Source organism: Apus apus, chromosome 2, assembly GCF_020740795.1.
Source record: "Apus apus isolate bApuApu2 chromosome 2, bApuApu2.pri.cur, whole genome shotgun sequence".
NCBI classification, from domain to species: domain Eukaryota; kingdom Metazoa; phylum Chordata; class Aves; order Apodiformes; family Apodidae; genus Apus; species Apus apus.
The window spans coordinates 106014461-106032677 of NC_067283.1; the positions used below are offsets into that span (position 1 = coordinate 106014461).

Consider the following 18217-nt stretch of genomic DNA (forward strand, 5'->3'; position numbering starts at 1 on the left):
AGGCTGGCTATTCCAATGCCTCTTTACAGTGTACATGATGTGTCCTGAAGATTATTCCTCCTCTTCATTTTTCTCACTGGCACTTTTCACGATCACTGGAAGCAAGAGAAGGAAAAGGATCACCTGAGTTTTGTGATCACCGGTGAGGTACTGATTTTGGTGTGATGCCATCAGCCGCACGTGGCAGCTGCCTCCCACAGAGGCTGCGTGGGGCTTTCTGCAGCTGCTCAGCATGCTCCGCTCTACCTGGTGCCAAGGAAAAACATATGGTCAGGGCCACACTGCCTGCTCAGCAGCACCAAAACAAAAGCCTGGCTGTTACAAACCCTGCCCCAAAATATGCCTTTTTCATACATCCATAAACTTTGGAGAGAGGGAGAAAAGGAGCAGAAGAGGTGTGTGTGCTTCAGTTTTCCTAATGAAATGCAACCAGAGCAGGGAACACACCCTTTGTTTTCATCCTGACACCCCAGTGTGTGTTTGGCCAGATAACAAAATAACGAGAACGTGTGACAAGTGAGGTTTTCTCGATGCCATGGCAGCTGACAGAGGGCTCATCCCCCCAGTGCTACACGTAAAATGATCCGCGTTTCCTCCAGACAATGCAGCCCTTGTGTGAAACAGCTGTCTCGGGGAGACAGCTCGCTGCTGTTTGACAGTAGCTTGTATGTTACATAGATACGTTGGGTATTATCTAGCTGGGAATGAATCTACCAGATGGGCTTGAATGTTTCTAGCTGGGAAATGGAGTCTACTGCTGTGTATAAAAACAAGCTGTGGTTCAGTGGCTGCACGATGAAATGCCAATATAGAGAGAAATGTGGCTCCCCTTCTGCCATGAATTATTGTATAGTATATTCTGGTTTTATCTCAAATAATTTTCTGATAAAGCCATGGCGTATGTAACAGGCAGATGAACAGCACTCACACTTTAAGCTAGGATACTTGATACAGTTTCCATGTGTTTTCCTGTTACAGGGATATTGGCTACAAACTCTAGGGCTTTCATAAAAAGAAAAAAAAAGAAAAAAAAAAAAAAGTAACATTAGAGATAAAAGGCTAAACACCTTGTGAGAATCTATTGCTGCTTTGGATCAGGCCTCGAGTGAAACAGTTTAATTTTTTGTTTGTTTTATCCTCCACCCTCTGCTCTGTCCTCCTACCTCTCATCTGCAAAGTTTCATATAGTAAGGTCCTCACTGCTGAAGTTAGTGACTTTTGCCTCGGGTCTCTGATGTAACCATTTACACACAGAATTGGCAGCAACAGGCTTGACTCCCTCTGCAGTGCTGCTAGTGAGCAGCCTCTGGCTGCTTTTTATCCCAGCTGTGGTGGACACAGGAACATACACCTGTGGCTTTGGTCTGGCTTGTGCTGGATTTTTTGCTGTTGTTTTTATTTCACATGGGGCATTCAATTTTCTGGAAGAAGTGGAGGGCTTAATTTTTCCCCCCTGTTCAGAAATGTTTCTCTTTCACATGGGGTGGTAATGTGGCTTCAATGGGAAGATAACCATCAGAAGCAAGCAGTGGGCCTGGCTCACCACAAGTCAGGTGTAATGTGGGTTTAGTGGTGAGACAAGTCAGACCAATCAAATAAAAACTAAAACAGAAAACCAAGGCTCTGACAAGACATGTCATTATAGCTGTCTTGTGTGTGTATTATACTCCTCTGGGCTGTGAACAAAGGTTGACCTCAAATCTGCAGCAAACTCTGCTTAGGATCAGAGTCTCTGCAAATTCAGCCAGTTCTGGCAAATCATGCAATGCTTTGCACACTTTCTGTTCTTTTCTTTTGATTCAATTTTTTCAAAGGAAAACTTAAAAGACTGAAGGCTAGAAACAAGAGAAGAAAGCTAAAGAATTGCTTTGGTTTTGTTTTTTGTTATAGTTGTGCATGGCAAAAGAAAAGGAGTCCCATGAGTTCACTCTCAGAAAGGAAAACCATTAGCCAGTCGTCTGCAGGGCTTCCCCAAGCCATCCTGGTCCCTGCCTCCCGGAGGAGCGAGGAGGTGGCCTCATCCCGCAGCAGGCTGATGCAGCCTTCCAGGGGGACAGTCACGAGCCTGACGTGTGGCCGAGTCCTGCTGGAATACCCCTGGCTACGTGCCTCTGGCCATACGCCCGGTTCGTCCCTTTCTTGTTCTGGTTTTCTTTCCTCCCCAGAAGGGACTTCTCCATAAACGAGAGTTTCTACAAGGAAAGCCAACTCCTGGCTGGAAGCCCTACCAGTGTCCAAAGGCTAGGAAGAAGAAAAAAAAAGTTAAAAAAAATAATAATCTGCAAGCAAGGAAACAATCTAGTTAGGGGGAAAAAATGAAGTGTACTAATAAAAGCCCAGTAAGTCAGAGAACACGTGGAAACCGCTTTACTCTCAGTGAACAGCATTTACTCATGCAGACAGCCTTACTAATTTCAATGAGATCACTCCTTTAAGTACATATGACTCAAAGCAAGGATTGCTCCTTCCATAGTTTGCTCCATTTGGCTGTTTTCTCCTTAATAGCCGAGATTAAGACCTGATCTGTAGCTTTAACTTCGAATTTCCTGGGTTTTGTCATGCTTGGCTTTATTTAAATGTAGGTCTGTCAACATGAATAGGCTAAAATGCGGGTCCATCCTGGGTTGGAAATGGATTGTGACAGCTCTATGGCAGAATTGCTTCATATGCACAGTCCCCAGCCAACATCTGCAACGCAAATGTCAGGCTGTGTCCCTGTAATTTCGGCTATTGTTCCTGCCACTTGCTCCTGGGGCAATGAGCAAGTGGCTGGTTTTCTATTCCCTAGCTTGCACCCTGCCTACCAACCAGGTGTTTTCACATTAAGGGCATTTGGTAGTCACAGCCCTAAAGTGCCTCCTTTGTCACTTGTTAGACCCTGGGGCCTGTCAAAGTTGAAATGCAGAGGAATCAGTTGGTGCTGTAAGGTCAAGTAATGCTGCTGCTCCTCAGAAACCCCGTGGCTTCTGTGTGATGCCTCTTCACATCACTTCAGGTGGTTTTTATTGTTGTTTTCCTATATTTTGTTATCCTTGTTACACACAGTCTCCTTGCAAGGTAGAGCAGATGACAATACCACAATTTTTTTCGTTTGTGTTTGCAATTCTTTTTTGTTGTTTCATATCTTTTCCCAAGAAGATATGGAGGGGGGAGATACATAAAGCTCTACAATCCCCAAGTAGGTCCTATGTAGTTCTTAGAAACAAAGAGAAGCAAGAACTTACTGCTTGAACACCACATAGTCTAAGTCTGTATTTAAGAACATTTTAAAAGGAGACTAGGTTGGGGAGCTTAGAGACACAAGGACAGGCATGTGTTCATCCTAGAATAAAATTTCGTGACCCCTGGTCAAGAATAATAATAGGAGGAAGCATACCACAATAGCTGTATTATATCAAAATAGCTACACCAAAGCAGTTCTTCCAGAATAGATATAACCTTCTATTTCTTAAAACTCATCACAGGAGAGAACTGGATTTAAAAGGAAGAAAGGTCAAAGCAAGGAGAGGGGGGAAAAAAATATATAAAAAAAAAAAAATCCAGGAAAAATTCAAACTACAAAGACAAAACACTGCAGTACACACACTTCTCCCCCTGGGGAAGGGGTGACAGCAAAGCATATGATGGATGTTAATAATGTTGCTTAATGCATTACTGGAAGGCATTCAGATCCGACAGTGCTGAGTGTGCTGTATAACCCAGTATGGAATAGAAAGCAGACATGATTAACATTAGATAGGTGTTTAAATCTGTTATGATTGCATCTTGGTGGGGCGGTATTTTTTGTTGTTGCTTGATTTTATGCATTTTGTTTGTATCCTATTAGCTGAACACATCAATTTGAATGTTTGTATCTTTTTCTCCTGTACCCCATCTCCCTTGCTGTTAAAGATTTCTCTTGTTCTTTTTTGCTTGTGTTATGAGTATTCTCTTTGCAATTCCATTTATTTTCTTGGTATTTGACTTCAAATCTTGCAGGCTTTTCTCCTAAGAAAGTCACAGTCTATTTTTACTTTTGTTTTTTTTACAGTACCTTGGCCTTTCTCTATAGCACTGGTTTTCACTGAGTAAGCAAAATGAGTACTCCGGCTTGAAACAGTAAAAGCAAAAGCAACCTGAGTTTGGAAACAAGACTTAGGCTATTGTTAGGTCTTTGTGCCTTCTGGAGAGATTCCTTTCAGTCTTTTGCATGCTTTGTCTTTCCCCCCCCCCCCCAACTTCTGTGACAGAGTTGGTTGTTGACGGGTTGCACATTAACAGACTGCTTGCTTTTGAGGGGCAAGGAATCAGTGACACTTGACTAGATACAGCCACAGCTACAGCAGTAGTGACAACAATAGGGAACAGCATCAGCATGCATCCCACAGTCAGCTGGGATGATGGTTTTTAGGCAAATAGCCAGTCGCTAGGCAGCCAAGGACAAGGACTTTCTTTTCCCTCTGCTGAGATCTCTGAATATTAAGCTCTTCTTCCCTCAAAGAAAGAGGCACATTCCCATCCATCACCAGCAAGGTGTATTTACATTTCTTCATGCTTGGGATGCTATTTCCAGCTTGGGTGGTGCAGGTTTCCCAGAAGATCCTTGCCTCATCTTCTTGTGTCCCAAGGAGTCGAGAGACCATTTTTTCTCCCCTTCTCAAGTCTTGGGAAGTGTCAGAGTGGCCAAGCTCCAGATGAGGCAGCTGTTCCCAAATATACTCAGTGGGAAGAGTTTTCATAACAATAGGAACCACATGAAAGCTCCTGGAGTAGCTCCTCCTACTATTGAAGAGTCCTTTCAGTTGAGTGGTTTGCATATTGGGTTGCATAAATGACTAGACACACCAAGGGGTCCATTTTCAGCACTGTGCGCATAGAATTAGACACGCAAGCCTTGCTAACAATAATGAGAGTTGTGTGCAAAACTCTCTGCGCGATATGCTGAAAATATTCTGCTTAGTGAATCTTCCAGCTCACGGCTATTTCCTGGCAATGCTGAGCTGAGTTCTGGGAACACAATGAAAGTCTGGGCTCTGTGTGTGTTCACAGAGCTCTTTCCTTTAATTTCCAAAAAAAAAAAAAAGAGTGAACAAACAAACTCTCTCTTTCTCCCTCCCCTTCCCCTTTGTGTGTCTACAGTATAAATGAACTCTGCATTCCACTTTTCCTTCAGTAGCCTTAAGGAGCAAGCTTTAAGGCTGCTGAAGGAAAAGCCATTTGCCTTGGAGGAGCAGAACACAGATTTAGTACTACTGTGTGTCTGGTGTTTGTGCCAGACTGCTTAGCATGTGGCTATGCAAGTGAATCCCTTGGAGAGGCCTTTCTCTTAGCAAACACTGCATGGTGGCATCCTAGCTGCAAGCTGACATCATGCCCTGCTGCAGGTCACAGACCCTAAAAATATTTTCAAAGTTTTATTTATTTATCATATATCTATTCCTTTTTCAATGTGATAAGTCAAAAGACTAAGCAGTATTTTCCCAGTGGAGCTCTGCTAACATTGTGTTAGATTTTATATAAAAAGTGACTGTGCCCGAGGGATGGGGTAGAGGGTGGCAGCTTAGGACTAGTATCGCTTCCAGGTTCTACCAACAATTCACTCACCTTGAACAGGCCACTTTATCTCTTTGTTTTTGCCGTTCCTCCCTCACCTGCCGCATGTATCCAGACTGTAAATTTGTCATGGGAAAATGGCTGTGTTTATATGAGGGCTGGGAAAATGCAAATATCTGTGAGTAGAAATGGTAGTGAAAATTGTGACACAGTGGCTGTCATGCATGTTTTTCATTAATTAGGAGTTCCTGGGGTCTTTTTAATTAATTAAAATTAATTTTTAAATCATTATTTAACCACAGAATTGGGGGATAATAAGTTGGTTCAGTTGAGAGGGAAAATTAATGATGCAGCCAGATGCATTCATGATGCCAGCCTGTTTCATGGAAGACAGTGCATATAGCGTAGTCGTTTTGTTTCCTCAGCACTGAAAGTCTCAAACAATCCAGTAGCTGCTTTCTTGCTCACAGCATCAATTTTGTTTTAAAATCAGCAGTCCCCAAAATCTCTTTTTTTCTGGATTCACTGTCTTACTGCCAGTAGAGGCCATGTCTGTCTTTTTACTCTGTTTCTGTGTGCTTGCTTCTTTTTTCCTGCTTCTTTTTTCCACTTCTTTTTTCACACACACATGCACACATACACACACTCCCCCCCAACCAAAACTCAGCAAAGCTCCAGGGAAATGCAGGTCTCTGAGTACACTAGTGTATGCCTCCGTTTCAGGCAGCATATTCCCAACTATCCCTTGCAGCAGTAAAAACCCACAGTTTCAGTGAGGTTGAATGCAACCAAAGCCATGTGAGTTTCTGTTTTATAGAAAGGCATTTACTACAGGCTGTCTTCTGGTTCACTGCAGCCCTGCACAGCACTCAGTCAGTCCAAAGAGACCACAAGTACCCAGCTGTCTGTACAAAGGAGTCCCCAGAGAGTGCAGGAGCTGGGCTAGGACACTCTGATGCCTCCCTCCAGGTTACCAGCAAGGAGAGGTCAAAGTGTGATTGCTCCCTGAAGTATGCCTGGGCATCTGGGGTCAAAGGCAGAAGCTGCTTCAAATTGAGTTCATGGAATATATTCAGAAGGTCTGAATTAGATCATTGGTGTGCATTAAAATCACCATTCCTTTTCTAGGGCTCAGATTGAGCAACACTCAGCTAAATCTTAAGACAGGGCACCCAGTTGCTAAGCAAGGTGGCATGAATGCTGGTAGATGCAGTGTTTTCCAAACAGCATAGATGGCATCTCAGGGTTTGAAAGCCGTGTGTCCTTGCAAAGGCAACTGAGTTTGTATTCAAAGCCTGAGCCTGTGTCATGGTGATGACGAGAGGTGTAAGTTCAGGTAAGCTTTCTATAGAGGTTGCAAAAGCTTTTGATCAGCAATGTTTTATTGCCCTGGAAGTGCTGCTTGCTGGTTACAACTGGTCTTACTGGGGGAATGAGAGTAAGATGCAGCAACAGATTAGTATTTTTGCCTAGTGCAGATCTGACCTTAGATTTATAAGCTTCTCTCTAATCCACAACTGAGAGATAACATGCTTTTGAAACCAGAGCAGACTACTGCACACCTTTCTTCTCTTTTTTTATGGACCTTTAGTTGCCTGCAGCAAAGAAAACATCGTGACTTATGTTTCTTTTTCTCTCAGTTCTAGGGAAAATTCGAACTGCGGTGGGCAGTGCACAGCTTCTCATGGCCCAGAAATTTTACCAGTTCAGAGAGCTTTGCGAAGAAAACCTGGTATGTAACTTTTCTTCTAGACACTGTTGTGTGCCTTTTACTAATCCCATGAATAATCCTACCTAAACTAGACAGATTTTCTGACTAATATGGTAGTTTTTCCAGTAAAGGCATTAATACGAATTTGGGAGTAACTCTACGAAACTTGGTGGAGTCAGCATGAGTTTCACAATATCTTGAGAGCCTTAAAATAACGAAGAGCAAAAACTGAAATATCATTGTGTGTCTGCTACTCACTTCAGAGCAGCAAGGATCTGTCCCCTTGCCTCTGAGGTCAGTTTGCATGAGCACAGAAATATTTGGGTAAAAGACCTTAAGGTCATTCAGGGTGGACCAGAAGTCTCAGGAGTGGAGCTTTCCCATGTAACCCAAATGCTGCCTGTATTAAACAAGACAGAAGTACCAGGGAATCAGACACTGAAAGTGGGTGCTTCATGTTCCACAACCTCAATAGTGGAAGGGAGAAAAGTAATTTTCCAGAGTGCTAAAATGGCAAAGACGGAAAGAGCCATTATGTTGTTATTATTATTATTACTGTATGTAATCGGTATGTGCTACCACTATCATTATTATTTGCAATTTTATGCTGTTAGTAGTAGTAGAATCAGAATTCTATTCCTGTTGATAAATAAAAATACATTTCATACCATGTATCTAAAGCAGTATTCTCAAAAATACTTACAGCACTTACAGAAATTTTCAAATTTTTTAATTAGCAATCCATCCTTGCATAGTAAATGCAATGCATTTAATTCCCAAGTTTGGGATAAATTGCTAGAAGCCCAGAAAGCATAGAGCACTATGCTCTGTGAGCACAGAATAAGGAAGGGAAGGCAAACCCTGTGATGATCACCAGAATGGGCTCACCATCTTCCACATCACTTCCAGTTCTCTAAAAATCAAGCCCCAAAATTAAAATCTGCCTGAGTGGATAAATGTAACAGAAAACCTTCCAATTCTTAATATAAAAACTGAAAAAGCATTTTGGTTGCACATCTTCGTAAGTAAAGGCCTACAACTGGGCAACCTGCTAGTGTCCAGCACTGAAAAACTAGGAATCCAGGTAAAAATTCTGTTCTCCTTTTGAATCTAAAATATCTACCTTATTGTTTTCAATAATTGCTGCTTTGGTGGTATAATCATCCCATCAAAATAATTTTGTCATTGTTGCTCTAAAAAGCACAAATATTTAGAAATTTCTTAAGGCAAGCAACTGACTCTTTTGTGTTTATTGCTTCTGGCGAGGGAGAAAACTTGCAATGAGTAAAACTCAAACCACTTCAAATAACATTCAGGGGTCTAATAATAATTATTTCTTCTTCATTAATAACAACATATCAATATAATCTTACAAGGCCTCAGCATCCGTTAAGTATTTCTGACTCGGGACAGTGTGGGTAGGGTTAGGATATCACTGGCTGTGCCTAGGAATGTCCCTAGGCAGATCCTGCCACGGGGGACCTGCCACCTGCCCTTTCCCTGTGGTCCATGTGGGGTAGCCACTGCCTTCCGTGAGCGGGGGCACAACAGCTTGACACAGAGCCAGACTCCTCACAAAAGTCCCCCACCAGTAAGTAACATTCTGTTTTGTTTCTCTCTCTGTGGCTCACCAATCACTTGGATATTCTGAAACTGCTTTGCATTAAGAGGTACTTTGCACAAATGCTTTACATTAAGAGGTACTAAAGCCAACGTGTTTTTTTCTTCTGTTGTACAGAATCCTAATGCACATCCACGGCCGACCTCCCAGGATTTAGCAGGGTTTTGGGATATGCTGCAGTTGTCCATAGAAAATATTAGTATGAAATTTGATGAACTTCATCAGTTAAAGGCCAATAATTGGAAACAGATGGATCCTCATGACAAGAAGGTAGAACATTGTAGATTTTGTATGCTTCATTTAAAACCCTGCACAAACACTGGACAGATTAAATAGGCCTCTGTGTTACAGCCTTGACGTTAAAAATGTGAAATGAAGTTCATATCAAATTAATTTCATTGTAATAACAATGTTTACATAATAATCATCTGGGATATTATCTGTAATATGTTTCAGGCATATTTTTAAACCAAATCTGTCTTTGTGAATCGGATAATGGGAATGTGGAACTTTGTTAAGCTTTACATTTAATCATATTAGATGATCAATCGTTGGAAGGAACTGCCTTATATATTTATTCTAAAATTAAATAAATCACGTTTACGGTTCATATTATTGCATATAGCAAGAGTTCTAGGTTGTGTTACTGAAAAAAATAGGGAAGCACTGTAACCATCACTGACTTTGGTAACCAGATTACAGAGATATCAAAAATATGCCTTCCAAAATGTTGCACAAAAGTACTTCTGCTTCTTTTTTTTCTTTTTTCTTTTTTTTTTTTTTGTCTGTTTGCTTTTTTGTTTATTTTGGGGTTTTTTTAATGGATGATTTCATAATCAGGTTCATTTTGCTGATAGTATTTTTTACCTAAGGTGGCATAAAAATCATCTGGAGCTTTGGTCTTTTTTTTAAATGTAGTCTTCTTCCATCACCATGAAAAACTACACCATCTCCAAGTGTGAGCCACATTCCACTTTCCATTCTCATTTGGCACCATTGCCTTATTTTTCTCCTTACTATCCGCATCGAGACAGACAGCGCTTGGGTGAGACAAAATACACAAATGTTTCAGAAAACTCTTAAAAGACAGACCCATTCCTAGAGGAATCAACAGTTTAATGTCGCACTCCTATAGGTATGTAATTTGATGGCTGAATTTCCACTATGGCTGGTCTGGTACTAATTAATAGAGCCAACAGGTAGGGTCTCTGGAAGGAGGGGGAACGTGACTTACAGGTACAGTGGCTCAGACAGGAGTCTGGGCTGCCCCAGCGGACGGTCAGTTGGCTGCCGATGACCAAAGCGGTGTTTCTTTCAGACTAATAACCACAGTAATATCAAACCCCATCTATCTTGCAGCAGGAAGTTTGCAATGGCAGTGCTGGTAGCATTCTCCCTCCTCCTCTGTTTAAGACTAAATTCTCATTCCTGACTTAGGAGTGCCATGTTCACATAATTTATGCACAACTAGTGTGTTTTGTAGGGGGATTAATGGGAATGTGTTTTACTAGGCCAAGGAACTGAAGGCAAGTCTTCTTTTTTTTTTTTTTTTTTTTTTTTTCCCCAGTATCTGTCAGAAAAGGAAGTTAAACCCATCAGGCATGCATGCACAGAAATGCTGGTGTATGGTCTTTCATTAGCTTTTACAGTAAAGTGGGTAGGCTGAGTGTTTGCAATTGCAGCAGTAAGAAATGAGAGCTTTCCTTAAAAAAAAAATATATATATATAATAAAATGTGCCTTTGCTTTACTTCTAAAAAACATTTCAAAGAGTTTTGAACAAAAAGACTATAACGGGTTAAAGGAAGTTAAGTAGTTCTGAAGAAAGGGACCTACAGTAGGACAGTAAAGATTTTAAAGAATTACACTGGTGTTGTTCCTGTTTCAACAGCATTTGTCTATGATTTTAGATGGAACAGATCATCTCCTTTTTTAAAAAAGGAATTAAAAAAAAAAGAAGAAGAAGAAAAAAACTTTCTGTGGAATTGATATTTGCAGTTGCCTTTGGCCTTTGCCACTGGGCCCTTTTTAAGCAGCATAGATTAATCCCTGGACTGAGAGAAAAAGCGGTATGAATAAGTGTAACTAAGCACCTTTATATATTGAGCCATGGAAGCTGTTGTGAGCAGCATGAGAGAAAACGAAAGGGCAGAATGGAACCTTTGTAGTGCGATAAAATCCCTTCGCTCAGAGACCATGTTCACAGTTGGAAGGGGATGTAACTTAAAAGACAATCTAATTAACTTGACAAAGTCTTTGTGGCTGCCTGAAATTCAGGCCTGAATACACTTTTCTTTTTCAGGAGAGATCCCTCTCTGAGGGTTTTTTTTTTGGTTGGGTTTTGTGTGTGTGTGTGTGTGCATGCACCATGCTTAAAAGTCCTCCTTTTTGATCACATAACTGGAGCTAGCTGCCACTGTGATGATTAATGCATGTTCTCTTAACGGTTTAAAAGTTTTTCCTACCCGTTTTTTTTCTATTTCTAGCTGATTGTACTTTGTCATGCCTGTTTAGCAGGAGAACAGAGTTTATGAGCTTGCACAGTGAGACCCAAAGTGTGGGCCTTTTGCGTAGTGATGAAGCCACTACAAAAAAAAATACACATAAACATACAATGTTTTTTAAAAAAAATATTTATTTCGCTGCACCACCTGCAGGCAGCTAGTTCCCATCTGCAGTTGGGAAGACCAAAGCCATGGTGTCCCCTTGTTGCCAGAGCACCTAGCGTTATGCACATATAGGAGAGTGTCCCAGGAGTCGGGGCCCTGCAGAGTGACTCTGCCGAGAGCGGCGTTCCCTCCTTCCCAGCCGCAGGCGACCGCGCTGGTGGCGGGAGGCAGCGTCCGAGATGCTCTCCTGTCCAGTCCCTGGCACCGGGAGGAGATGCCTGGATCCCCCCACCCCGGGGAGCCGCACTAAGCAGGTGGTGGTGGGGGCCTGGGCCCTGGCAGCACCGGGCGTCTCACACGCACCGTCCCTGAGGAGAAGTAGTCCTGCGGCCAGCCCTTCCCCTCCCCTTTACCCTTGCCCTGTGTTTATGAGCCCCTGAGCACAAAAGCCAGTTCACTGAAGACAGAAAGGCAGATAAGAACTAACAAACCTTAGGTAAAATGTGTGTTCTAACTACTGACGTATCCTAGTTTTTCCCGCCTTTCCCTGAGAAGCTGTATAATGCCATTAACCTTCTGCTTTGATCAGGAGAGAAGGGTCCCTCCTCCAGTGCCAAAGAAGCCATCGAAAGGTCAGGTGCCACTCATACGAGAACGCTCTCTGGAAAGCTCGCAGCGTCAAGAGGCCCGGAAACGGCTGATGGCTGCCAAGCGCGCTGCATCGGTCCGCCAGAACTCAGCTACCGAGAGCGCCGAAAGCATTGAGATATACATCCCCGAAGCCCAGACCAGGCTATGAAGGGATCCAACCGGGAGGACTCTCTCTGGCAAGACAAGCCTCATGTATAATCTGCCCCTCTAGGCTCCTGCTCAAGGTCACCACGAAGTATTTGTACCTCCTCCTCTCCTCTCTCGCTCTCTCTTCCCTCCTCTCCCTCTCCCCTCTCTCTGTACACAGCTGCCCCGATGCTCCCAGTGAACTCCACTGCCGTGGCGTAGTTGTTGGTCCTCCGAGAGATGTCCTCTAATCACCCACGCTTTCTGAAGGTTCACCCATGTCATCATGATGCTTTGTCACATGTACTGATGCTACCACTTTGCCTCATGTAAACGAGTACAATCCTTTTTTTCTTTCTGTTTGAAACAAATAATCGCAGCGCTCAGACTTCCACACACCCATGCACCTGTACAGTAGATGCTCCATTTAACTTACTCATGATCTTTAGTTGATCTAAAGCTAGTCTGTTACCCAGTGTACAGCAATATCAAACTGTAGGGGACTTTGGAAATTTCAGTCACGCAGGGTGATCCTTTTGGACTCTGCCGTCTTCCTCACAAAAGATGAAAGCAGCTATGACTTGGATTCCCTTCTTTTTATTACTGTTTTTTTTTTTTTTAAAGCAGATGGCGCACTTTATTCTAAACCTCTGAATTACACCTTTTCACCTGAATTTATGGAGTCACGCAAGGGGAGGGGGCTGGGTGGGAGTGGGGAGGGAGGGGAGAAAAAAAACACACAGATCTATGGGGGTGAAAAAGCGGAAATAAATCCCGTAGGTGAGGTGGCGAGGAATAGAAAAGATTCTGTGTAAAGATACCTGCACACTCACAGCTGCACAAACTGCCTCATTTTTATTTCATCAATCACTATTTAAACATTTCAATCAGCAGAAGATTGTAAATTCGATCTTCCAGGGAAATAATCTATTTTGAAAGGCAATAAAAGAGTGAAAAGGAAGGAGATAAGAAGCAATGACAGTTGAAGAGAGAATATAAAAGAAGGATTTTCTTGTCCAAGTATTAAGAATTTTTAAAATTGTACTGTATTGTCAATTCCTCTTGTATTGTATTGTATGGATTATATTGGTTAAAAAAAAGAAAAAAAAAAAAAAAAGAAAAAAAAAGCCTGGTTTTGTTTATGTCTTAATCTCGGTGGGACCATCCAATCTCACACATCCACGCAGCCACACACAGACACCTGTAGGTGAATTGCTGTACATGGAGCCTCTGATGCTTTTCCAGGCCAGGCTTGCTTTGCTCTATCCACAGCCAGTTGTATGCTACAGTTCAGACTGCTCATCACCAAACAGTCCATATCTAGGAGTGACTTTCTAATTCAGCTTCCTCTTAATAGTATAAAAGACCCATTTGAAGAAGAACAATAAAGTATTTTTCACAAGTTACGGAATCAATATGAACTTTTTTTTTTTTCCACGACAAGCCTTCCTACCCTGTCTTTTGCCATTGTTCTGCAGTTACGAAAAATATGCATCCCAAGTAGCTCGTTAACACTGGGGGGAAATGGCAGACAATAGGGCTGGAAAGAAGCATGAGAGGACAGCCCTTTCATGCCTGTCTCCCCCCAGCCAGCCCCAGCTGAGGCAGGGGCTTCTCCTCCACCTCCTCTGACAGGGACCAATGCTGACCACGCCGCTACTGAAACCTCTTGTGCCAACACTAGGAAAGCCACATCAGGCATGTTGCTGGAAGCAAGTTGTGTGCATGCGTGTGAGTGTGTGCGAGCACACGCCTGCCTAGCTGGCACGTGCTGCTGAATGCAGAATTAGCATGAGCTGGTTTGGATGATGGGGCTGGTCCAGGGCAGAGGAGCTCTGTGTGGCACCCAGCATGTGCGCGGCCCTGGAGCGATGCTTTCTGGACCTCTCTGCTGCTCCCCGCGTGCTCTTCACCACAGCTGCCAGAGCATGGGTATGCGGGAGAGGAAGGCAGGCTGCTTTCTGCTCCCAACAGGAGCAGGGGCAGGGACAGCCCTCTTCATGGAGGGGCGCAGCCATTACTCCATGCCAACTCTGGCTGGCTGTGCCCATAGCTGTTAAACCGTTATGGACGATCCAACTCATGAAAAATCCCGCTGCCAGGGTGGCGCAATTCTGCAGCTTGCATTGAGAAAGCATTTAAAATTGTCATCAAAAAGTTAAGCTCTTGCTAAAACTATTCATCGAGATCATGCCAGACAGCTTCTTTTCCTATGACATCATAGCCAGGTGCTAATTTGATTTTATTCAAGAAAATAGGAGAGGTAATAGGTTCTGGCACCAGGTATTTTCATGAAAGCATACTAAAACCACTACAGAATTTGCTACCTCTCAAAGCCATTGATATCTGAGCTATGTCTTTATAAACAGGGCACAAATATTTACTGCTGTGGTTTACAAGATAAGGGCTAATAATTTAATATATAAAAGACTTTTAACTAGAGTAATCAGAAATCCAGTGTAACCCTAGAGTGCTTTGTGTTACAGGAGCTTCGAAAGGTTTGACCCTCTGAGCGTTTGAATGCCAGTGTATTTGCTAGTTTTGAAACACTGCGTTTAACTTTTAGCAGCAAAGAAACATCACAGTGTTTGCAGTATGTAATAGTGCCAACTGCCACTTTTGAGCATACATAGTCATAGGAAGTATTAATTCTTTGGAACTCATTTGTCCTGAAATATTCAAAGCAGTATTCAGGTGAAAGTCCACATTCACAACTGTGTTGCAGAATTATTTAGTTTTGTGAATGTTTTACAAACAATGAGTTAAGACTTGGGTTGACAAGTGGCTACAGAAATTTATATCCAGCAAGCTCCCCCATAAAAAAGCAGAAAAGCAAAGACTATCCAGTCTTGTACAATATGAATTATTGTATTTGTATATCATAGAATATTTTTTGTATCCATTTAAAATAAATCTATTCCTTGCTGAATGCTTGTTAGTTCATATGGCGCTGGAGAAGGTATTATAATATTTGCTTTGTTTTTTAGCAAAATACTAAAAATACAGCCAAGATCAAGAAATATAAAATAGAGTAATTCTGCCCCTAGAATGCCACTAGTTAACCACTTGACTCATTTACCTACACTAATGCTAGTATATTTGCTCTATCATATTTTAGTATCATTTGTAACTATTTGGTTTTAGTCTAACCTACCCAGTGTATATTAAAAATGCCTATATTCTGTTTCATTTTGGGACTAAAATATTTCTTTTTTTTTTTTTTCCTTGGGGGAAATTTTAGAAAAGGTTGGTTTTGTCTCTTGCTTCAAAAGCTAAAAAAAAGAATAAAATTAAAAAAAGTATTTATTATATTTTTTGCAGATGTTTCCATAAAATTCTCATAATCTTTTTGTAAAGAAAGATTAAGAAATGGATTAAAGATTTTTAATATTTGAAAAGGTAAATAGAAATAATTTATTTGTAATATATTTCATTTTATTTATTGGTGTTCCCTTACTGCTTTGATGTGCACTATCACTTTAATTTAAACTCTATCTTTGTGAATTTATTGGGGGGTTTTGTTTGGTTTTTTGGGTTTTATTTGGATTTTTTTTAGGAAAATTATCAAATGTGTATTTTAAGTAACTGGAATGTAAATCACTGGCCTACCTGCATTCCCAACTGTGATTTTAAAAATGTTTTTGATTTGAAACAAAATACACAAATTTTAAAGCCTTTAAATAGAGGAGAGTGTTTTTATGGCTTACTGATTTGGATTTCTGTAGGGTTATCTATCTAGTTTGTGTGTGGACAGGAAAATGTAAATAGATGAATGTTTCCCATAATGTAAAAAGAGCAAATTAATAAAATAATTAATGCACTGCTTGTAAGAGCTGTGGGTTTTCAATGTAAATTCCTTCTCCCAGAACTGCCAAGGCATTTCATTTGATGTGGTCAAGGATAAAAGCACGACAAGCAGAATGTTTCTCTTAAGCACTCATTGCTTAAGACCCATCCTGCAAAGTCTCATACGAAGAGTCCTGCTGAGCACCCTGGAAGTGCTCATCTGCAGAGAGTTACTCACAGGCGCAAATGTTGCTGTGATCAAGGCCTCAAGCCTTAGCAAAATCTTCAAAGACACTTCACAGAGCCTGGCCAAACCCTGTTGAAGATGTCAGGAGTGATGCTGGGGACTTCAAAAGAAGCAGCGAGAAACCCCCAGCCTGTTTCTTTTTGCCCTTGCTGGTTCCCTTCATCTTGCACTTATCTCCAGTGGTGGCTGGAACACGGGAGGGAAAAAGGATCCCTGGCAGAGGTAGCTGGCTTTCCCTTCACTGGAGTCCTGCTTCCAGACAGGGTTCTTCCTAGTACATGAAATAAAGACAGTCACCAGATCCCATAGAAATATGTTCCAGATTATATTGTTCATGGCTACACCAGCATTTAAACAGATTCTGATTCAGTCTATAGACCCTAATAGTTATATTAATAGCATGCCAGTGTTCTACCACATGACATTTCTCCATGTTTAGACCCTCAGCACAGGAAGATAGAAAAGATTTGTGCTGGGAATCTACAGGCAGAGAAACTTCTGCATAAATGTTTATTACCACTGAGATGAAGTGATTTCATCTGCTGGAATATGTGTTCTCATTGGTCACTGATAAACTGAAACATCAGGGATGGAAAAAAAAAAAAAAAGTTTTATTATTTCCAAACCTTTCTGAGGTGACTGGTTTCTTTTTGTAATGAGACTAGATTGGAGGGCGTAAAATAGCAGATATGTTTCAAGCTGTTCTCCAGCAGAAGAATGAAGAAGTCCAAAGCATGCCTGATAGCCCTGCTTTTCATGCATGCTTAAGGTAAACTTTACGCCTACTTATATTCAATGGTCCCTTCTAGATCAAATCGTGAGCCTTCTCCACAAGCACAGCTTGTTGTCAGTTTGTTTGCCAAAGTCTGTTCTCTCCTGCTAGACATTTATTTTTGCAGCACGCAACAGGCAAATAATAGTGTTCAACCATCAGTTTGGAGTATGCTCGCCTATCAGATCCGTTTAGAGTTGGCGTTGACTGTGAGCTGGCATTTTTTGTAGCAATTAATAATAAAAATATTGGTTGCTCTGCTGCCATTGGCATTTGTCATTGGAATCTTAGGTATATAAGGTGATTTTGGAGTGCAGTCAATAAGGGAAGTTCTCCTTTCCCACTCTATGACATAACTTGGTTGGGTCAGCCCCATCAGCCTGCCAAACCTGGGACCAGCACGCACAGTTGAAACCTATTTGTCCCCCGTTCCCTTTAGTCTGGTGCTATATGCCAGTGACCTATAAAAACATGCTGTCCTGCCATGGCAAGCTCCTTCACAACCATCTTCCCTTCCTGGTACTTTTGTACATGGCAGGGAGGTTTTTGTAGGCTCTCTTCTGCGCTGCAGCTCGGCCTCTGTTGTAGCAGAAGCAGGTAGGTGCTATCACTCGATTCATCTGGATGCATTTTGATGCCAGCTGCAAAACATGACGTGACTGGCCTTTCCAGCCAGCGGCCAGGCTTTCCCACGCTTGGGTCCCACCGGCGGGCAGCACCCTCTTCGGTAGCGCGGGTGAATACAGTGGGTCCTCCGTCGCTCGGTGAGTCACACAACCAATCCACAGCGAGACAAAGGGACGAGGAAAGGAACAGGGCTTCCTGGTAATTGTGTTTTTCATGGTTCTCTTCACTGATCCGGTAACAACATAATCGTAGAAATCAGAGACAGAAAAGCTCTGCTGGGGCATTGTGTTAACACTCTGCCGGTTCCAGATTGCGATCTACTGAGCTGTGGCAGGTAAGTCATCACCTCCCTGGTTATGCTCCACCCAGGGGGGGAAATAAAACAACATATGAAAGGTGTGTGGGGGGGAAGAGATACATTAAAAAACAAGCTGAGTTGTGACATTGCCACCACCTATTATGGGCAACTCTGGATGCAGAGGCCTTCTTCATCTTGACTCTGTGCTGAACAATCCCCATGGCTGGGTGCCAGGCTT

General features: G+C 42.1%; 1 protein-coding gene across 5 annotated transcripts in view; it reads left to right on the forward strand.

The window, feature by feature from the left end:
- The window catches only part of DLGAP1 (DLG associated protein 1), a 411297-nt gene extending 397292 nt beyond the window's left edge, over positions 1–14005 (forward strand). For all 5 annotated transcript variants that reach the window (XM_051611840.1, XM_051611837.1, XM_051611838.1 and 2 more), the window contains 3 exons: positions 7173–7264; positions 8982–9134; positions 12062–14005. In XM_051611840.1, coding sequence (XP_051467800.1) covers positions 7173–7264; positions 8982–9134; positions 12062–12271 — 455 coding nt within the window. In that variant the 3' untranslated portion in view covers positions 12272–14005. The remainder of the gene's footprint in view (positions 1–7172; positions 7265–8981; positions 9135–12061) is intronic.
- Positions 14006–18217: the final 4212 nt, after the last annotated feature.